General features: G+C 37.5%; 1 protein-coding gene across 50 annotated transcripts in view; it reads right to left on the minus strand.

Annotated features, from left to right (window-relative positions):
- Positions 1–24,258, minus strand: part of NUMB (NUMB endocytic adaptor protein) — a 183,545-nt gene that overhangs the window by 59,111 nt on the left and 100,176 nt on the right. For all 50 annotated transcript variants that reach the window (XM_070593812.1, XM_070593793.1, XM_070593810.1 and 47 more), the window contains one exon: positions 2,380–2,520. In XM_070593812.1, the coding sequence (XP_070449913.1) occupies positions 2,380–2,505 (126 nt within the window). In that variant the 5' untranslated portion in view covers positions 2,506–2,520. The remainder of the gene's footprint in view (positions 1–2,379; positions 2,521–24,258) is intronic.

The following is a 24,258-nucleotide window of genomic DNA, read 5'->3' on the forward strand; positions in this document are numbered from 1 at the left end:
AATATGAATGTTATTAATATCACTGTACTGTACACTTAGAAATGGTTAAAATGGTAAATTTTACATTATGTATATTTTACCACAATAAAATAAATAATGAAAAAACCACATCACTTAATGGCTTCCCATTACTTTTAAAGTCCAAAATCCTTAACATGGCCTACAAAGCCCTGTCGTACTTCTATACAGGTTCATCTCATTTACCTTCTTACACTACAGTCTTCCTTTAGCTCCCTAATATCACTCTTTCCTCTACCACCAGGGCCTATGTATACATACTTTCCATAATTTTGAAATGCTCTACCTTTTCACCTAATTCATTCCTACTCAATCTTTACCTATCAGGTCAAACTTTACTTTCTCAGGGAAGCCTTCCTTGATCCTCCAGTCTAGGTCAAGTTTTTTTGTTACATGCTCTTACAGGAACCAGACTCCCTTATTTAAAAGCTCTTATCTCAGTTTTTAATCTTATATTATTAATACATATACCTAATTAAAGTCTGTCTCTCCCACAGGGAGACTATAAGCTCCACAAGAACAAGAACTATATCTTCTTTGCTTACCACTTAGCATATGCTTGGCACATAGCAGGTGCTCAAAAAAAATTTACCGAATATGTATACGATTACAGATCTACTTTATTCTTTTTTTAGTAGTGGCAAAGAATTCCACTTAACGGATGTCATAACTTCTTTATCAAACCCCAGAATGATGGGCATTTAACTTGTTTCCAGTTTTTGCTATTACAAACAATGCTAGATGACCACTTATGCCAGTATATCTATGAATGTACTTAAATGTAACTGAATGTAAGACTGCTGGTCAAATGAAAAGTGCATTTAAAACTTTAACTGATATTTCCAAACTGCCCTCCTAAGTAAGGCTTATACTCCAAGCAATCAACAGTGTGTAAAAGCATCCATTTCCATATACTTAATACTGAACTTGTGTAATCAAAATGAACCTACTATTGGTGGGTGGGGGTTGGGGGTAGGTAGAGAAGAGGGTTAGTTTTTATGTAAGAGGGGTGTTTTTTTCTTTTTTATATTTTAATATCATACTAAACATTTAAAATTAAAATATTTGTTTGTTATTCCTATAAGAGAAATTTCAGCAAATAAGTTAAATAGACAAAGCTAAGTGATTAGGAAAATGCTTAGTTATTGAAAAGACTGGAAAAATTTGTGTATTTTAAAAACCATGTAGAGCCAGCACTGGTGGCCCAGTGGTTAAAGTTTAGTGCACTCCACTTCAGTGGCCCAGGCTCAGTTCCCAGGCGCAGAACCACACCACTCATCTGTCAGTAGCCATGCTGTGGTGGTGGCTCACACAAAAGAACTAGAAGGACTTCCAACTAGAACATACAGCTATGTACTGGGGCTTTGGGGGGGCGGGGGGAAGAGGAAGACTGGCAACAGATGTTAGCTCAGGGGGAATCTTTCCAAGCAAAAAATAAAATAAAAACCATGTATTTATTTAACCATAGAGTCTACAAATCACTTTTCCTGTCATACAGATTCTTTTCCTTTCTGAAGTTTTCGTCCATGTTTTAATCAATGGTACTAAGGCAGTAAAAAGGAGGAGAAAATCAGAATAAGAAAATTCACACTTAAGAGTACACAGAAAATAGACAAAAATGTTAAATTTTATATTAAACTAAATTTTTTTCTTCAAGATATTAACATTTTGGTTTAGTTCCTTCTAATTTTTGCCCCCACACTTAATACATCTCACAGCATGCTCATATAATTATAAATTGCTTTTCACTGAACAGTACAGCATGTACATTTCTTCCATGAGCTTAAATATGATGCTTCTTCTCCAATGTCTAGTAAAAAAAGCACCTGTATGACGCCCCCTTCTCTAGAACTTCACTATGTTTTTAAAGTGTTTCAGCTTTCATTTTCTGATCTGACAAATGAAGGCATTAGTTTAAACAACCTCTATACAATTAAAGTCACAAGATTAAAGAAAAAACCTCTTTTGGTTTAACTCTTCTGATTTAAGATGTTCTAGAACACACCAGGCCTGTGTTCAAGAAAGGAGAACGCCCCCTGTGTGCCCCATCACTTAGTAAGCATATCCTGCGGATAATAATTTGATTCCTGATAATTCAGGATTTTTAAATATTTCAGGATTAGTATTCTCATCAGAGGTGATTGTAGTTGTAATGATTCCAGGTTATATACCAGAATCTCTATTTATGATCTCTATTTATGATCGATATTTTTCTGCTTATTAATTCTACCACTGAAGCAGAGTATGAAGGGATTAGTTTTTAGAGGGTTCTCTTTTAATTGTCCTAATTAATGGGGTTTCACATACAATAGACTGTTAATTCTTTTCCACATCTAGATGTATAGAAACATGAGCTCTTACCTTAACTGGGAAGCTACATTTTCCAGTACGAACCCCTTCTTCATCTGTCTGCCACTGATGTGGACGACTGGCCTCTGGAACATAAACATCTTTCTTTCTCCTAAAACTTTGCCTTAGTTTGTTCATTTTAATTTTCACAACCTGTAGACAGAGTAAGAGAAATATGAAAAAGAACTTATTTCCTTCTCATATATTTAAAATTAAACTGATTACCATACTAATAAAAAACTAAAGTCCCAAATTAAAGATTTTGGTTTAGGGCAAAATGAACAATTAGTGCACTTCCTCTTAGAGTAACTCTAAGCTCAAACACACACATCATTTCACTCTTTGAAAAAACAACTATAATACTAGCTCCTGTAAAACAATAATACCTTAGTGCTATTTGAAGAGATGTTATTCTAAGAACCTTCAAGCACTTTAATTGTAATAATCCAATGTGTAGTGTCCCTACTGATCTACCTCTCAAATCCATTCTAACTCCTGAATAAGGAAATTTGTACATGTACGCCAAATTATAGACTGCTAACAATTTCTGAAAACTTTTATCCTTATTAGGAAAAAACCATTCTGAAACACTGAAATTTAGGGAATCTTTTTGGCTTACAATTAGAAGACACTAAGCAAAGCAGGGACTATAATCGCCTTTTTATAAAACATGTTTTATAAAAAGGAATAAAATAAAGTTTCCTTTAAACATACTTGAAGAAGAAGTTCTACTAAGATCAAATTATTGTAAAGAAATTTCTTGCAAAGCTGTATGACATCAGAATGTAACAATTTTCAATGACAATGGTCCAAGTCTCATGATTGACACTGTAAATTAAAAAGCATTAAATTATAGTCAGTTTTTTGTTTTGTTACTGCAAGAGGCACTTCTCTAATGCTCTCAAAAGTGCAGAAGAAATCACAAAACTACAAAGAAGACCTAACTGATAACAACAGAACATTCAAGAACCAATGAATAAAGGTAATGAATAAGTATCCCTTTACAGCACAAATCTCAAAATACGAAATCAGCACCTCCAGTTTTCTGTTAAGGAGCATTGCACATTCTTTCCCTGAAGGATTTAAGCACCTCAACCAACCTAAAAGAGATCTCAACTTGAGAAAATGATATGACAAAGCTATATAAAGGAAACATCTTCTCTGTCAGGAGTGTTAAATAACAAGGATTGAACATTAATTCCCATACGACACCAAAGAAAGACTTAAAAATCAAAGTTTGCATTCTAAGGAAAATCATTTTGTGTTTTAAAATACATAATGCCACAGTAGAACTATTATCAAATTAGCTAATTTACACAGACAAACCAATCTCACCACATCTCTGAAAAGAAAAATCCTGACAGAATGGCAATGTAAAAATCCCTGGATTTTCTAAAAATGAATATATTTCCCAACTAAAAATTGATTTATAGAATATATAAAGTAGATATTCAATAATCAAAGAACTGGACAAAAGGTAGTCCATTCCTTTGCCTTTAAGCAAATCACCCATTCCTGAATTACCTTAAATAAGAGTCTACCTTAATCTAATAGACTTCCAAAAGGAATTCCATACCTTCCTTGATAATACATCCTGTTACTCTTTCATATCACATTTTAAAAATAAACCCAAATACAAATATAAGAAAATAAGAAGCACCTATACCCTTGCTCAAGTTGGCACTCTAAGAACCTTGAGGCAAAAAGTCTATATGATTCCTTACTTAATTTCTTTCTCTTAGCGAAAAAGACTACCCTCCTACCCAGGTGGCAAAGTCAGACACCTGAAAGTCACCCTTGCATTCACTCTTTCTCTGACCAATAACTCTATTGATTTAATCTCCTTAGTAAATCTTGAATTCATTCTCCTACCCACCACATCAGTTCTACCCTCCCTCAGACATTTTTGCTTAAATTATTACAAAAGCCTATTACTTTATGGTCTCTTTGCTTCCAAGAGAGGTTCATTCCAATCTGTTCTCCTGACTACTGCCAGAGTGCTTTCTAAAACACAAATCTGACCATGTAATTTACTGTGCTTAAAATCCTTCAATCGCTTCACATCACTTTCAAGATAAAGCCCAAATTCCTAAGCAAGGCAAACACAGTCCTTTTTCATCTGGCTTCACTCAACAGTCCCCATTCACATGCTAAGCTCCAGCCGTACTAAACTACTTAACAGTTCTCCAAACAAGGCATGTACTCTTTCAGAGCCTCTGTATATGTTCGACCTTTGGCCTGGAAAGACTTTTCCCTACTTGCTTCTGGTTAAAGTCTACTCATCTTGAAAGAGTCAGCTTGGAGTCTTTGGGGAAGCTAGCAATTTTTCTGACAAGTCCCTACCTGGCCTGGGTTAGGTCCTTCCATTTCATATGATTCCCATTAACACCCTACGCTTACTTCTATTACTGAACTCATCAAACCTTACAGCAACTTTCTATTTCCTTAATGGTAGATTGTATCTTATTTGTTTAAACAGTACCCCTGCATCCAAACACACTGCCTGTTAGATATATGCCATATCACAAATTTGAAGAAATGAAAGATAAAACAGACCTCCATCATAGTAAATATTTATGAGGTAGGATAAATGTAGACACCTAAGACCAGAGAATCATGGTATGGAAGAGACTGCAGATGTAACAGTAGCCCAACCTCCCACTGACAAAGGAACCACTTTGACAACGTTCCTTAAAAGAAGACATCCAATTTCTGTCTAAATAACTCTAGTACAAGCTTATTTGCTCTTTGGGCAGTTATTTGTCATGGTACCATTCTATCACCCAACAAGAGAATAGACTGGAAGTGTCAACCAATTTGGGGTCTAAATATCTTTTCACTTTCAATTTTAAAATAGTTTGCTATCAGCATTTCTATAAAGTATTACCTATCAGTGGCTCTCAAACTATGCTTTAAGTAGCTCTAGGATTTCCATGGAAGAGAAGGAGGTTAGAAGACTAGACACAACAGCCAGGAGGGGCTTCAGGTCTCTGTCACAGCTTCAAACAGATAAGCTCCACTTTATCTGATTTACATGTTGGGGTTCCACGTAAAAGTTTGAGGAAAGGGTTTCATGGCTGGAAAAATTTTGAAAATTAGTGATATAATCATAATAGTTCTAAAATGAATTTGGCAAAAGGAAGACACATAATGATATCTTGCTTGCTACTTTTTTTTTTTGAGGAAGATTAGCTCTGAGCTAACATCTGCTGCCAATCCTCCTCTTTTCGCTGAGAAAGACTGGCCTTGAGTTAACATCCATGCCCATCTTCCTCTACTTTATATGTGGGACACCTACCACAGCATGGCATGCCAAACGGTGCCATGTCCACATTCGGGATCCGAACCGGTGAACCCCAGGCCACTGAAGCGGAATGTGTATACTTAACCACTGCGCCACAGGGCCGACCCCACTTGCTACTTCTAATGAATAACTACCACTGGCCTGTAAAATAATCCAGCAATCAAGGTGATAATTAACACATCAAGGGAGAGATCAAACATTCTGTTCTCATGTAATCTATATATAATGATTTTGCTTATGAAGCAAAAAAGAGATAACAAGAAAAAAACAGAAAACATGTTAATTCAAAGTAACATTTACTGTTGGTCCTCAAGAAAGTTAAACTTTACTTCCAAATAAAGAAAATCACATCCCTTAGGAAAGTCCTGACTGAATACAGGCAAAGAATATATTTTTGTAAGCATAAAAACTGAGAACAAACTTATTTGTCCTACAAACTCAATTTAAAAAAAAGAAATGAAGGTGTGTTGTTGGGTGTTAAGTGATGTCAGTATCATCGCAGAGTGAGTTGTTCACTTTGCCTCTCCCCTCTGAGCTACAACTAAATGGACATTTATTAACTAGCAGAGGATTCCCTGCACAGCGCAACAAGATGTCTGAGAGATCCATGCAGCCATGCACCTGAAGGTAGGTGGACTGGATCCCTGGGAGGCAGAGGAAATTCTGCTCCCCAGCAGCAGCAACCTAGGTTGTGGGTCCTCACACAGCAGGCAGCAAGACTGTAAGAGGAGGTGAGGGCAGCCCAGCCTGTGTGAACACTTTCGGAGTTGTAGCCTGGCCTGTGGGATCATCCACTGTGCCGGAGCGGCCCCGCCCATGGGAAGGCTCCCCATTGAGTAGCGTGACTTAGACCCTGAGAAGGAGCCCTCCTCATGCACAGTAGCTCAGTCAAGCCACCAGAAAGCACACAGACGGCCTGCACATGGAAGAAAGCGACCTTCCTCTCCCGCCCAATGCACCAGCTCAGCTGGTCCCCTGCGGAGCACAGTGGTCCTGCACCAGAGGGACCTGGTGGTGGAGCACATAGGCCCCACGTGCATGTGTGACCTGCCAAGTGGCTGTGGCCAGTGGGCAAACTCAGAGAAGTCCTACTGGTACAACTCCCTACAGGCGGTTCAGGATCAGAAAACGCAGTTCCTGCCCCCCCAGTGGTGGCAGGTGGAATCTGCAACCCGATACTACTACAAATGTGCCAGCAAAGGATCACTTCATCAAACACCAGGAAGAATTACATTAACTCTTCAGAGCAGAAGGAAAATGACAAGTCTCCAAAAACAAATCCTGAACTCAAAGAAATTTACAATCTAAATGACAGAGAATTCTAAATAGTTATCATAAAGAAACTCAATGAATTACAAGAAAACTCATAGAGACAGTTCAATGAGCTCAGGAACAAAATTAATGAACACAAGGAATATTTCGCCAAAGAGACTGAAACTCTAAAAAGAACCAAACAGAAATTCTGGATATGAAGAAGACAATTAATGAGGTAAAAAATAATTTAGAATCAATAAAAAATAGAGCTGACACTATGGAGGAGAGAATTAGTGATTTAGAGGATAGAAATATAGAAATGCTCCAGGTGGAGGAGGAGAGAGAACTAAGATTTAAAAAAAAAAAGTGAAGAAAGTCTCCAAGAAATATTCAACTCAATTAGGAAAAGCAACATAAGGATTACTGGTATTCCAGAGGGAGAAGGCAGGAAGAAAGAAGGAGAGAGCTTGTTCAAAGAAATAACAGCTGAGAACCTCCCAAACCTAGAGAAGTAATTGGACTTACAAGTACATGAAGCCAACAGAATTCCTAATTACATCAATGCAAAAAGACCTTCTCTTTTAAAGGCATAAAACCAGCAAAAGTCAATGCCAAAAAATATTAAGGGCAACAAGCCAGAAAAAAATAATCCACAAAGGAATCCCTATCAGGCTTTCAGTGGATTTCTCAGCAGAAACCTTACAAGCTAGTAGAGAATGAAATGATATATTCAAAATACTGAAAGATGAAAACTTTCAGGCAAGAATACTCTATCCAGCAAAACTATCCTTCAGATAGGATGGAGAAACAAAAGCTTCCCAGAAAAACAAAAGCCAAGGTAGTTCATTGTTACTAGGCCTGCCTAACAAGAAACAATGAAAGGAGCCCTCCCATCTGAAACTAAAAAGTAAAGGTTTACAAAAGCTTGAGCAAGCAGATAAATAGACGGATAGAATCAGAAAATTGCAGTTCTATATCAGAAGCGATTAGAAAACAATTATAACATAAAAGACAAAAGAAAGGAAAGGATCAAAAATAACTATGGGGCCAGCCCGGTGGTGCAGTGGGTAAGTTCCCACATTCCGCTTTGGCAGCCTGGGGTTTGCTGGTTCGGATCCCAGGTGCAGACATGGCACCATGCATCAAGCCATGCTGTGGCAGGCATCCCACACACAAAAAGCAGAGGAAGATGGTCATGGATGTTAGCTCAGGGCCAGTCTTCCTCAGCAAAAAGAGGAGGATTGGCAGAAGATGTTAACTCAGGGCTGATCTTCCTGAAAAAAACAAAAACAAAAAACTATAAACACTTCAATTTAGTCACAAACTCACAACACAAAAAAGAATAATTTGTGACAACAAAAATATAGAAGGGGAAGGGGCAAGGGATGGAACCTGCTTAGGCTAATGGTGACAGGGCTCTCAGAAAATGGAGTATCTCACATATGAGATCTTTTATACAAACCTCACGATAGCCACTAAATAAAAAATCAGACCAGGGCCACAGATCATAAATAAAGAGAAAACTGCAAAAACCATCAAAGAAAACCACCAAACAGAAATGGCAGTAAGAAATAAAGGGAAAAGAAATAATGGAAATATAGAACCAGAAAACAAGAGATGAAATGACAAATGTCAATAATCACTCTAAATGTAAATGGATTGAATTCTCCAATCAAAAGACACAGTGGCAGGGGGCTGGCCCTGTGGCCGAGTGGTTAAGTTCGCACGCTCCGCTGCAGGCGGCCCAGTGTTTCGTTAGTTCGAATCCTGGGCGCGGACATGGCACTGCTCATCAGACCACGTTGAGGCAGCGTCCCACATGCCACAACTAGAAGAACCCACAACGAAGAATACACAACTATGTACCAGGGGGCTTTGGGGAGAAAAAGGAAAAAATAAAATCTTTAAAAAAAAAAAAAAAAGACACAGTGGCTGGATGGATTAAAAAGTAAGATCCAGAGTGATGTTAGAATCATGACAAAGTGAGTTCTTCCCTTAGACTCTCGACTCTCCCCCTAAGATACAATGAAAAGGACATTCATAAACCAACAGAGGACATTCACAAAATACAAAAGACATCTGAGAGGCCCCACAGCCATGTCTGAAGGTGGAGGTGCTGGACCCCCCAGGAGGAAGTGCAAGGAGGTAAGGGGATCTCTCCTCCCTATGTGACAATGATCTAGGCCGTGGGACTGTGCACAACTCTGAGAAGAGAGGGAGGAGGGCGGCTCTTCACAGGAACGCCTTCACTCTCCAAGTTACCTCACAGCCCGTGGGAAAGCTCCACAAGGAGGCTAAGCTATTGTTGGGGTGTCTTCATCAGACCAGCACCCCATGAGGGCAGATAGCAAGGGAAGAGCGAGAACGCCCTCAGGATCATGCACACAAAAGAAAGCGTCCCTTCCCTCACCCAGTGCACCAGCTCGGCTGGTTGGCCAAAGCAAGGAACCCCTGCCAGAGCGCCCTGCATACATTAGCAAAGCAGCAGCTGTAAGTGGGCAATCGCAGACAGGCTCTGTCAGCAGAGATTCCAAAGGATAGGCACAGACACCAGGGATTGAGGTGGGCTCAGAATACACAGCTCCTGACTCCCCCAGTGGTGACAGGTGGAATCTGTGACCAGATACTGTTGCTAAGTGAAGGCACAAATCCACCTCATCAAATAGTATGAAGAAATATATTAATACTCCAGACCAGAAGGAAAACGACAAGCACTCAGAAATCAATTGTGAAGGCACAGAAATTTACAATCTAAATGACAGAGAATTCAAAATAGCTATAATAAAAAACTTCAACAAGTTACAAGAAAATTCAGAGAGATGGTTCAAAGAAATAAGGATTAAAATTAACGAACAGAGGGAATTCTTCACAAAAGAGATTGAAACTATAAAGAAAAACTAATCAGAAATGTCGGAGACGGGCTGGCTTGGTGGAGTAGTGGTTAAGTTTGTGCACTCCGCTTCAGCACCCCGGGGTTCGCAGGTTCAGATCCTGGAAGCAGACCTAGCACCACTCGTCAGGCCACACTGTGGCAGCATTCCACATAAAATAGAGGAAGATTGACACAGATGTTAGCTCAGGGCCAATCTTCCTCACACACACACAAAAAAGACAAAGAAAAAAGAAAAAAAATGTTGGAGATGAAAAACAAAATTAATGAGATGAAATGAAGAAATTCTCCAAGAAATGTGACTCAATTAGGAAATGCAACATAAGGATTATAAGTATTCAAGAGGGAGAAGAGAGGGAGAAAGGAGCCTAAAGCTTGTTCAAAGAAATAATAGCTGAAAACTTCCCAAACCCAGAGAAGAGGCTAGAATTACAAGTAAAAGAATCTAACAGAACTCCTAATTACATCAATGCTAAAGATCTTCTCCAAGGCATATAGTAGCAAAACTGGCAAAAGTCAATGACAAAGAAAAAATACTAAGGGCAGCAAGGTAGAAGAAAATAACTTACAAAGGAGCCCCTACCAGGCTTCAAGGGATTTCTCAGCAGAAACCTTATAGGCTAGGAGAGAGTGGAATAATATATTTAAAATTCTGAAAGACAAAAACTTTCAGCCAGGAATACTGTATCTAGTGAAAATATCCTTCAGATATGATGGAAAAATAAAAAGTTTCCCAGATAAACAAAAGCTGAGGGAGTTCATTGCCACAAGACTCTCCCCTACCCTTTACAAGAAATGATCAAGAAGGCCCTCACATCTGCAAAAATAAGAAAGGGTTTACAAAGTCTTGAGGAAGGAGATAAATAGGCAGAAAAAATAAGAAAATTGCAGCTCTCTATCAGAATAGGTTAGCAAACACTTAATTATAACATTAGAGATAAAGGGAAGGAAAACATCAAAAGTAAGTATAATCTCATCACCTTAACCACAAACTCACAACAAAAAAGAGAATAAGTTGTGACAACAATGACTTAGAAGGGGAAGAGGAATGGGATGGAACCAGCTTAGACTAAGGAAATAAGAGGTTATCAGAAAATGCACTATCTCATCCATGAGATTTTTTATACAAACCTCATGGTAACCACTAAACAAATAATCAGAACAGAAATACAAATGAGAAATAAAGACAAAACTGAGAATACCATCATGGAGAACTACCAAACTGAATTGGCAGTTCAAAATACATGGGACAAGAAACAAGGGAAATACACAACAACCAGAAAACAAGTGTTAAAATGGCAGCATGAAGCCCTCATATATCAACAATCACTCTAAATGTAAATGTATTGAATTCTCCGATCAAAAGACATGGAGTGGCAGGATGGATTAAAAAACAAGACTGAACAATATGCCGCCTCCAGGAAACACGTCTCAGCTCTAATGACAAACAGAGGCTCAGAGTGAGGGGATGGAAGACGATACTTTAAGCTGATGGCAAACAAAGAAAGCAGGTGTTGCCAGAGTTCTATCAGACAAAGTAGACTTCAAGATAAAAAAGGTAATGAGAGAAAAAGAGGGGCAGTATATGATGATAAAAGGGACAGTCCAGCAAGAAGACATAACACTTATAAATATACATGCACCCAAAAAAAGGAGCGCCAAAGTACATAAGCAACTATTAACAAACCTAAAAGTACATATAACAACAACACAATAATAGTAGGAGACCTTAACACCCCACTTATATCAATGGATAGATCATCCAGATAGAAAGCCAACAAGGAAATAGTGCAATTAAATGAAAAACTAGACCAGATGGACTTAATAGATATATAGAACACTCCATCCAAAACCAGCAGAATACACATTCTTCTCAAGTGCACATGGAACAGTCTCAAGGATAGACCATATGCTGGGAAACAAGGCAAGCCTCAATAAATTTAAGAAGACTCAAATCATATCAAGTATCTTTTCCGACCATAATGCTATGAAGTTAGAAATCAACTATAAGAAAAAGCTAGGAAAGTGACAAATATGTGGAGATTAAACAACATGCTACCGAACAACCAATGGATCATTGAGGAAATTAAAGGAGAAATCAAAAAAATATCTGGAGACAAGTGAAAATGAAAAATATCATACTAACTCATATGAGATGCAGCAAAAGTGGTCCTAAGAGGGAAATTCATAGCAATACAGGCCCACCATAACAAACAAGGTAAATCTCAAATAAGCAATCTTAATCTACACCTAACAGAATTATAAAAAGAACAAACAAAGCCCAAAGTCAGCAGGAGGAGGGAAATAATAAAAATTAAAGCAGAAATAAACGAAATTGAAACAAACAAACAAAAACAATAGAAAGGATCCATGAAACTAAGAGCTGGCTCTTTGAGAAGATAAACAAAATTGACAAAACCTTAGACTCACTAAGAAAAAAAGAGAGAAAGCTCAAATAAATAAAATTAGAAATGAAAGAAATTACAACAGATACCAGAGAAATACAAAGGATTATAAGAGAATACTACGAAAAACTATATGCCAACAAATTGGACGATCTAGAAGAACTGGATAAATTCTTAGACTCATACAACCTCCCAAAACTCAATCAAGAAGAAACAGAGAATCTGAATAGACCAATCACAAGTAAAGAGACTGAAACAATAATCAAAAACCTTGCCAAAAATAAAGCCCAGGACCTGATGGCTTCTCTGGTCAATTCTAGCAAACATTCAAAGAAGATTTAATATCTATCCTTCCCAAACTATTCCAAAAAGAAGAAGACAGAGCACTTCCTAACACATTTAAGAGGCCAACATCACCCTGATCCCAAAGCCAGACAGGCCAAACACAAAGAAGAAAAATTACAGGCCAGTATCACCAATGAACATACATTCAAACATCCTCAACAAAATACTGACAAACCAAATACAGCAATACATTCAAAGGATCATACACCTTGATCAAGTAGGATTTATACCAGGCATGGTTCAACATCCACAAATCAATCAATGTGATGCACCACATTAACAAAATGAGGAATAAAAATCACATGATCATCTCAATAGATGCAGAGAAAGCATTTAACAAGATCCAACATACATTTATGATAAAAACTCTCAATATAATGAGTGTATAAGGAAAGTACCTCAACATAATAAAGGCCACATATGACAAATCCACAGCTAACATCATGCTTAATAGACAAAAACTGAAAGCCATCCCTGTGATAACAAGAACAAGACAAGGGTGCGCACTCTCACCACTCTTATTTAACATAGTACTGGAGGTTTGAGCCACAGCAATTAGGCAAGAAAAAGAAATAAAAGGTATCAAAATTGGAAAGGAAGAAGTAAAATTCTCACTGTTTGTGCATGACATGATTTTATATATAGAAAACTCTAAAGAATCCATCAGAAAACTATTAGAAATAATCATCAACCACAGCAAAGTTGCAGGGTACAAAACCAACTTACAAAACCAGTTGCATTTCTATACCCTAATAATGAACTAACAGAAAGAGAACTCAAGAATACAATCCCATTTACTATCACAGTAAAAAGAATAAAATATCCAGGAGTAAATTTAACCAAGGAAGTGCAAAACATATACAATGAAAACTATAAGAGATTATTGAAAAAACTGATGATGAGGGCCAGCCCTGCAGCTGAGTGGTTAAGTTTGCGTGCTCTGCTTCAGTGGCCCAGGGTTTCACTGGTTCGGATACTGGGTGCAGACATGGCACTGCTCATCAGGCCATGCTGAGGTACCATCCCACATGCCACAACTAGAAGGACCCACAACCAAAATATGCAACTATGTACTGGGGGGATTTGGGGAGAAAAAGCAGGAAAAAAAAAAAAAAGATTGGCAACAGTTGTTAGTTCAGGTGCCAACCTTTAAAAAAAGAAAAAATCGATGAGGACATAAATAAATGAAAAGATATTCCATGCACATGGATTGGAAGAATAAATATAGTTAAAATGTCCATACTACCTAAAGCAATCTACAGATTCAATGCAATTCCAATCAGAATCCCAATGGCATTCTCCACGGAAATAGAACAAAGAATTCTAAAATTTATATGGAACAAAAGACCTCAGATAGCCAAAACAATCCTGAGAAAAAAGAACAAAGCTGGAGGCATCACAATCCCTGACTTCGAAATATACTACACAAAGCTATAGTAATCAGAACAGCATGGTACTGGCACAAAAACAGACACACAGATCAATGGAACAGAACTGAAAGTCCAGAAAAAAACCCACACATCTATGGACAGCTAATTTCTGATAAAGGAGCCAAGAACATACAATGGAGAAAGGAAAGTTTATTCAATAAATAGTGTTGGGAAAACTGGACAGCCATTTCAAAAGAATGAAAGTAAACCATTATCTTACACCACACACAAAAATTAACTCAAAATAGATTAAAGACGAACGTAAGACCTGAAACCATAAAACTCTTAAAAGAAAATATAGGCAGTACACTCTTCGACATTGGTCTTAGCAGCATTTTTTCGAACATCATGTCTGCACAGGCAAAGGAAACTAAACAAATGGTACTACATCAGATTAAAAAACTCCTGCAAGGCAAATAAAACCATGAACAAAAGGAAAAGACAACCCACCAACTGGGGGAAAATATTTGCAAATCATATATCTGACAAGGGGTTAATTTCTAAAATATATAAAGAATTCATACAACTCAACAACAAAAAGACAAATAACCCGATGAAAAAATGGGCAGAGGATAATAACAGACATTTTTCCAGAGAAGATACATAGATGGCCAACAGGCACACGAAAAGATGTTGAACATCTCTAATTATGAGGGAAATGCAAATCAAAGCTACAATGAGATATCACCTCACACTTGTCAGAATGGCTATAATTAACAAGACAAATTATAAGCATTGGAGACAATGTGGAGAAAATGGAACCCTTATACACTGCTGGTGGGAATACAAAGTGGTCCAGGCACTGCGGAAAACAGTATGGAGATTTCTCAAAAAATTAAAAATAGAAATACCATACAACTCAGCTATCTTACTACTGGGTATGTATCCAAAAGACATGAAATCAACAAAACCTATGCACCCATATGTTCACTGCAGCTTTATTCACACTAGCCAAGATGTGGAAGTAACCCAAGTGCCCATCAACTGATGAATGGAATTGTATATTCCATTGCATATTCATTGTATATTCATCATTGTATATATACACAATGGAATACTACTCAGCTATAAAAAAGACAAAATTGTCCCATTTGCAACAACAGGGATGGACCTTGAGGGTATTATGATAAGTGAAATGAGCCAGACAGAGAAAGACAAACAGTGTATGATTTCACTCATATGTGGAAGATAAACTCACAGATAAGGAGAACAGATTGGTGGTTACCAGAGGGGAAGGCGGGGGGGGGGGGGGGAGGTGCGAAGGGGGTAAAAGGGGCACATATGTGTGGTGATGGATGAAAACTAGACTATTAGCGGCAAGCACGATGCAGTCTATACAAAAACTGATATATAATAATGCACACCTGAAATTACACAATGTTATATACCAACATGACCTCAACAAAATAAACAAGTTTTAAAAAATAAAAAAAGAAATGAAATCCCCATTCTACTAAAATTTTCAAAGGTCACTAGATAGAACTGAGTTGCCAAATTCAGAAAATCTTTTCATAGTTCTCATTCTCCTTAACTGCTTTGCAAAATTATGATTCAAGCTCTCCTTTGTACACTTCTCTCCTCCCTGCCTCCTTATTCCCCCGGCCCCAATACTCTACTCTGGTTTATCTTCTTCACCTCTGTTTCTACTGATGTCTTTGAGATCTTCCTTTACTTTCTCCCACTCATTGAGGTATTCCCCAAATTTGTTGTTACGTGCCTTCAAGTCAGCTCCAACTCGTGGTGATCCTATAAATGAGTGTTGTCCACAACGTCCTATCCTCAACAGCTCTACTCAGCTTCTGTAGATTCACGTCTATGGTTTCCTCCATGGAGTTAATCCATCTCACACTTGGTCTTCCTCTTTTCCTGCTGCCTTCTCATGATGTGCTCAAAGTAGGACAGCTTCAGTTTTATCATTTTTGCCTCCAGTGAGAGTTCAGGCTTAATTTGCTCTAGGACCCACTTGTTTGTCTTTCTAGCAGTCCCGTGTATCCGCAGAGCTTTCCTCCAACACCATATTTTAAATGAATCAAGGCCCTGTCAGCCTTCTTCACTGCCCAGCTTTTGCTGGACATACATACATAATCAACACAAACTATTACCCCAACTATGATGATTTCCCAATCAGACTTTTAAGTCTTATTCTCTTACTCAAATTTCTATATTTGGGTGCATTGATCTTGCCTCAAATACATCAATAGGAAGTTAAATAATCTCCTCTTATCTCCATCCCTTAAGTCCTCCCCCTTTGACCCAATTTATTAATGCTAGTGGATACAGAAATTAATAAGACAACTTGCTTTTAGGTGGCTTTCTCCCCTCATAAAAGGTTAATTTCTGCATAACGTGGTGAACATCTTTGGAAGCATAATCTGGGTTCATGATTTCCTACAGCAGATATGGCTTGAGTTAAGTTTTAATGGAAGAACAACAATTAGCCACACACGGTGGGGTGTAGGAGGGAAAAGATATTTCAGATGGAGGCAAGAGCATCAACAAAAGCATAGATGCAGGAAATCAAATCCTAGGCAGTAATGCAAGAAGCGGAGTACAGAAATGATGTTAGAGAAGTAGGCAAGGATCAGCTCCTGATTTTATCTTAGAGACAACTGGAAGCCACTAAGAGGTTTTAAACATATCAGTGAAATGGTCAGAGTTATGATATGGTTAGATACTCTGGTAGCAGTATGGAAAACAAAAGTAATGGGGGAAGACTATAGATGAGTTAGAAGGCTTTTTATTTTTTTATTTTATTGATGTCGTAATGATTTATAATATTGTGAAATTTCTGTTGTACATTATTATTCGTCAGTCACCATAAATATGTGCCCGTTTACCACATATGCCCACCCCTCAGCCCTCTTCCCCTCTGGTAACAACTAATCTGTTCTCTTTGTCCATCTATCTGTTTATCTAGAAGACTTTTTAAATAGTCTAGGCAAGTTATGATGAGAGCTTGAATTAAGGCAGTGTGGTGTGTTGAGGTGGAAAAAAGGAGACTGAAGAAAAGTTAGAAGATAAGAGTAGCAGTGAGAACTGAGTCCACATGATGTAACTGTTCTCCAGGAAATTATTTTGCCCAGGATGATGAGACTGTAAACTAATAATTAGCTTGACTGTTTGTTTCAGGAAATTCTTGCCAACAAATTTATCTGTGCAAATAGATCTCCTGTAAGGATAACAGATTGCTTCAAGACCCTTTTCCTGTTACATCCACTAATTCTAAATACTGTGTTACAAACTTTGCTCATTCCAACCAGTTCCCCACCTTGAAGAACCTGCCTTAAATCACGTGAGTCCAGATCTCAAAACGCTATAGATACCCTTTCCTAACTTCTCCTAACTAACAAGACTCTGTCAAAGTGGTGCTCTCCCTTGCCGCAGTAAGTGTAATTACCTCAGCTTTGCTTGACCAACAGGATTCTGTTTGTGGGGAAAATCAACAGCAGGAATTGGTGATTGATTATGAAGAGTGAGGAAGACAGGAAAATCCAAATGACTCTTAAGTTTTAGGCTTCAGCAAACTGAACTGTTCAATTTAAGTGGCTTGTTTATAGGGCTTCCAGGTGGAGATGTATGTAAGCCTGAAGCTGAGGGGAGAGGTCAGGGCAACTATACACAGTTATTTTCTTGTGATGATCTGTTATTATTTCCCTCCTTTCTCCTAACTGGAGTTAAGATACAGTAAATGGAATTAAACCCAGCATACTCAAACATGATAAACACACATCATATATATGGGCAGTATGCACTAATATAGCCATACCAGTGATGAAATTTTTGCAATGCTTACATTCTAGAAAGTAAACAGTCACTGTGCTGAGCCCCTCTCCTAGGATCTACTCCCTGACCTTCCACAATCTAACAACTAATAGGTTAATACCTGGTTTAACAGAGTACTAAAGTCAGTGAATGTTTTGATTGGTAACAGTGCAAGCCAGATTCCAAAAGTCCCAACCCTCAGACAGTTATTGGCTCCCTCCAGGGCTGGACAGATTTCACGTGCCCCTCCCTGGTCCCAGGTGGGCACATAGAGGAGGATACAACAGTATTTACCAGCCCTCCATCCTGTACCCCATGGTCCTGAATGTTGGTTCCCATTGCCAAATGTTCCCCCAGTGAGATCAGGAATAAACTTGTTACGGGAGACAGCACCTTTAGCAGCGACACCAGCTTCTCAGTAGTCAGACCAACTAGCTTTTCGGACTGGATAAAAAAACAATACCCAACAATATGCCGCCTACAATAAACCCACTTCAAACATAAGACACAAATAGGTTAAATATACCATATTAATACTAGTCAAAAGAAAGCTGGAATGACTATATATCCCCCTGTCAATAATTACTACAACAAGAAGGCAAAAATCAGAAAGGATATAAACAGCAAGACTTGAACAACAGTATCAATCAACATGACCTGATGAACATTTATAAAACATTCTACCCAATGATAACAGAATACATATTCTTCTCAAGTGCACGTGGAATATTTACTAACATAGACCATGTTCAGGGCCATAAAATAAGTCTCAAATTTAAAAGGATTCAAGTCATACAATGTATAATCTCTGACCACAATGGAATTAAATCACCTGATATTTGGAAACTAAATACAGTCATGCATTGTTTAACGACAGGAAATATTCTGAGAAATGTGTTGTTAGGCAATTTTGTTGTTGTGGAAACATCATATGGTGTACTTACACAAAGCTAGATAATATAGCCTACTACACATCTAAACTCTATGGTACCAATCTCAAGGGATCACCGTCATAAATGAAGTCCGTTGTTGACTGAAATGACATTATGTGGTGCACGATTGTAATATATTTCAAAATAGCCCATGGGTCAAAGTAGAAATCAGAAGGGAATTTAGAAAGTTTTGGGGTTTTTTTAAGATTTTTATTTTTTTTCTTTTTCTCCCAAAGCCCCCCAGTACACAGATGTGCATTCTCTAGTTGTGGGTCCTTCCAGCTGTGGCATGTGGGATGCCACCCCAGCATGGCTTGATGAGTAGTGCCATGCCCCCACCCAGAACTTGAACTGGTGAAACCCTAGGCCAACGAAGCAGAGCACACGAACCCAACCACTTGGCCACAGGGCTGGCCCCTAGAAAGTATTTTGAACGGAATGAAAACAGTATATTGCAATCTGTGGGATGCCGTAAAAGCAGTACTTAGAAATTTATAGCACTAAACCAGTGATTCTCAACTGGGAAATCTTGCCCACTAGGGGAAATGTGGCAATATCTGGAGACATTTTTGGTTTCCACTGGGGGGATGCTACTGGTATCTAGTGGGTAGTGGCTAGGGATATTGCTAAACATCCTATAATGCACAGGACAGCCTCCTACAACAAACAATTATCCACCTTAAAATGTCAATAGAGCCACTATTGAGAAACTCTGCACTAACCATCCATATTAGAAAAAAAAAAAAAGGTCTTACTTAAATTAATGATCTCAGCTTCCACCTATAAAAACTAAAGGGACAAAGAATTGCAAAGTAAGCAGAAAAAAAAGGAGATGGCAGGCATAAAGTAGGAAAATAGAAACACAGAGAAAAGGAAACCAAAAGCTGATTCTTGGAGAAGATTGACAAAATTGATAAACCTTTAGCCAGACTAATCAGGGTTTTGGAAAAAAAGATATAAATTACAGATATCAAGAATGAGAGGGGCCAGCCCGGTGGCACAGCAGTTAAGTTTGCATGTTCCGCTTCAGCTGCCCTGGGTTCGCAGGTTGGGATCCTGGGTGTGGAACATGGCACTGCTTGGCAAGCTATGCAGAGGCAGGCGTCTCACAATATAAAGTAGAGGAGGATGGGCACGGATGTTAGCTCAGGGCTAGTCTTCCTCAGAAAAAAGAGGAGGCTTGGCAGCAGATGTTAGCTCAGGGCTAATCTTCCTCAAAACGAAAAAAGAAAAGAATGAGCAAGGTTCCATCACTATAGATTCTACAGATACTAAAAAGAATAATAAAGGAATATTATAGACAAGTCTATGCCAATGAATTCAACAACTCATTTGAAATGGAAAAATTCCTTGCATGTCTCAAACTACCACAGCTTACTCAAGAAGAAATAGGTAACCTGAACAGTCCTTTATCTATTAATGAAATAGAATTTATAGTTGCAAATCTTTCCACAAAGACAACTCCCGGGCTAAATGGATTCACTGGTAAATTCTACCAAATATTTAAGGAAGAAATCATATCAATTCTACACAAACACTTCCCAAAAAATTAAGGAGGAGGGAATATTTCTCAAATCATTTTATCAAGCTAACATATCCTGATACCAAAACCAAACAAAGGCATTATAAAAAAGGTAAGTTTCAGAACATCTCTCATGAACATACATGCAAAAATTCTAAACAAAATTTTACCAAATCAAACCAAACAATACAGAAAAAAGGTGATAATCATAACCACATGGAATTTTTCAAAGAAACACAGAGTTAGTTAACATTCGAAAATCAATCAATGTAATTCCCCTTATTTGTTGTTCTTAGTGCTGTGGAGTTGATTTCAACTCCTAGCGACCCTGTGTACAGCACATAGAACCTTACCAGGTCTTTTTGTGCCATCTTCTCATCTCCCGGCACTATATCAGACAATGTTCCACTGCTATGCATAGGCTTTTCATGCCAATGTTTCAAAAATGGGCAGCCAGGTCCTTCTTAGTCTGGAAGCCCCAGTGAAACCTGTCCACCATGGGTGACCCTGCTGGTATTTGAAATACTGGTGGCATAGCTTTCAGCATCACAGCAACATGCAGCTGCCACAGTACGACCTTATTAGCAAACATAGTATCACCTTATTAGCAAACTAAAAATGGTTCTGTCAATACTTAAGTTTGCAGCTAATGGTTAGCCGTATCTTTCCTTCTTTGAATTCACAGATTACATACTGAACTGAGATTTTTTTAGATGGGTTAAAATTTAATTATAAGCATAAATTCTTTCCTCTCTCTCTCCCATAGATTTATATCTAGCCCTGACTTTTTTGTGAATTCTAGTCTTATAATTTCAATTCAGATTCAGATGTCTTCAAATCAAACTTATCTTTCCTTCCAAACAAGCTCATCTTCCTGAATTTCCTATTTTTACAGAACACCTTTACATCCACCAAAGATTTAAAATGACAACAGCAAATCTAAGGTTCATCTCTGACACTTTTCCTTAATTCTTCCACAGCCAGTCCATCAGTTGGTGCTACTGGATGGGAGTATCAATATCTCTGGCATTCAGCCATTCTTTCCTATTCCTAATTGCCCTAGGAATTGATAGAAAAATCACTTCATCCATGAACCTCTGCACTAACTCCTGGACTCCAAGCCTTCTTTCCTCTCATTTTCCTACTTGGTTATGCCAGATTAATATCCCTCAAACTCATCCTTGATTGTATTCAAAAACTGTTGAAGATTCTAAAGTTTAATTTCTGAGTCTGGCATTCAAGAACCTCTATAACTTGAACCCAACCTTTCCCAGCCTCATCTCCAAATACTTTCCCACGTAATCTTATAAAAATCAGGCCTTTCACATATGCTGTGGCTTTCTCACTTTTCTCTCTTTCTTCACACTGTATTTTCTACTTGTAATATTTTACTTTCCTTCTCTTTCAACTAAAATACCACACCATGGTATGATAATAAAGCTGATTTTAAAGTAATTTTATCACAGATGTAATGGATATTACTTGTAAAGAACAAGAAAACAGAAAAGTCCAAAGAATGAAATACAAATGACCTGTAATCCCAATAAACAGAAAGAACTTCCATTGACACGTCACAGTTTTTTCTTTGTCTTTTTCTATGCATACATGCATTATTTTTTTCTTTTTATAAAAATGGAACCACATGCTATCTTTCTCTCAGCAAGGCAAATTTGAAAATCTTTCTATCCCTTTCAGAGCACTATGCCTTTATTTACAATGTACATCTAATAATTCAGAGAAATAAGATTTTTATACTATTGTTAAAATTCAAACTTCAAATTAAAAAATGAAGAAAAAAAGGTTTACATTTCTTTGAAGACAAGATTTATGTTTCAGTTAGCACCTAGTGCAGACATTTGTTCACACAAATTTTAAATTACATATAAAAGACCTCAAATATTTTAATTAAAATTTATTCAACAAATATTTATTGACTGCCTACCATGCTGTGCAGCAATAAACAATATAGAACAAAAACCCTTCTCGATGAAGTAGACAGACAGAAAATAAATAGGCAAACTATTTATAGTTGTGCGCTGGGTGACAAGATCCAAATGTTAAATTTTCAGCAAGTTTGCAAACTGGGTGTTAAACGCAGCTTTTATTAAAAATTATATAAACATAATTATTTTAAAACAAGGTAATAAATACCAAAAACATCATTTCCTAATTATTTTACTGTATTTTACTATTATCAATGCCTCTGGGGGTATTTATGATTTTCTCTCTGTATGGTGGAAATACTATATAATGTTGGGCTATTGTACATCTCTTCCCAATGTCATGTTCAGTGACTTCACGTTGGTAGCTTGAAATCAGCCATGATGGAAGTATACACGCTACAGAATTTGGTGAAAACTACCAATCATAGCTTGATGTATTGTTTTGTGATTATCTAAATCTAAGAAACTGATGGAGAAAATGTTAATAATGCACATTAAACTTAAAAGTGTGTGCTGTCTATAATCATTACATTATGGATAACACAAAAATTTGAGGAAATATTCTTTCAGTATTTGAAAATTATTATCCAATTCAGCAAAGAAGTCACAGCATTGACAAATGAGTGAAATTTTGACACCTATCTTCATTGTTTCACTTGCATCTTACACATTAACACAAACAAAAATATCAACCATCATTCAAGCAGGAACTACACTTGGAGAATAAATTGTGAAACATTTACCTGTGTACCACTATCTGGTATGTTAGAAAATGGTAAATGCTATACAGAAAAGATGAACAGGGTTAAGAGGGGAATTAGAAGTACTGGAGGCAGGGATAAAATATTAAACTAAGAAAGTAATCTCTCAGTAAAGAACTGAAAAAAGTAAAAAAGTGAGCCATGCAAGTAGGATGAGAATTCCAGAAAAAGAAAACATTCAATGCAAAGTTCCTGAGGGGGTACCTTGTCTAGAATGTCTGACAAACAGAAAGGAGGCCAGTGTATCAATATAAAATGAAGAGAATAGGAGAGATGAGACCAGACAGGTTACACAGGGCAAAGTCATATAGGGCCTTGTAGGCCAAATGCTTTGATTTTTCCCCTGAGAGAAATGGGGAGCCAGGGAGGGTTCTAAATGGAAGAACTTATCTTTTATGTTTGGCTGCTCGGTTATGAATGGATAGCAGGGAACAAGAACGGAAGCAGGGAGACAATTAGGAGGCTACTATAATAATCCAGTAGACGATGGTGAACTGGATCCAGAGGGTTAATGTAGAAGTGCTCCTGAATCTTGTTTCTATACCAGCTCTAGAAAATGCACTATTCTTTGATATAGTATCTGTTGGAATCAGATTTAGACTACTTAAATGGGAGAAAGGTGTATTACATTCCACTATTAATGCTGGAATTAGAGACAGTTTTCTAAAACAAAGTAATAGCTTAACTACTTCAAATAAGAAGTCCTATCTACAATATCAACCAAAGGAGCAGCCCAAGTGTTGTATTTTTCAGGGAGATTTTCATGGTAATTAACTTTATGCTTGGCAGGATAAACAGATTTCTTGAACACTGCCTAAGTATACGAGTGTATGAAGGATTACACACATGCACAGTAATTCACTCTACTGAAGAAAGAACAAAAAAAGAATAAGAAGAAATAATAAGTATTAGGCATCCACTGTGGGACTGGTACAATTGTAGAAGTTTCATGTGCAACTTTACAGATTTGTTAAGAAATAACTGTCCCTAACCAAAGGAAGCCAACATTAAAGGGAAGAGACAAAGTAATTGCAGGATCAGTTCCTAAGTGGTTCTTACAAAACATCATATACAAAGAACGACAAAATAAAACTCCAAATAAAGCAAACCTTTCTAAATGAATTCTCTGTAAAAAACAAAAACAAAAACAAAAAACACTTAACTGGTCAGCAGTTTCATCTGATTTGTTATACTCACCAACTAAGGAGGTTAAAATTCCTAAAAGAATCTTCTTCCGTGGCCAGCTCAGTCATGTAAAGTCTACTACTATCATGTCTTTAAATAAACAAAAATTCTCTAATAGAGATTAAGAACAATAATTATGTTTCATATGGTAAGCTACA

The sequence above is a fragment of the Equus przewalskii genome, chromosome 25 (genome assembly GCF_037783145.1).
Source record: "Equus przewalskii isolate Varuska chromosome 25, EquPr2, whole genome shotgun sequence".
Classification (NCBI taxonomy): domain Eukaryota; kingdom Metazoa; phylum Chordata; class Mammalia; order Perissodactyla; family Equidae; genus Equus; species Equus przewalskii.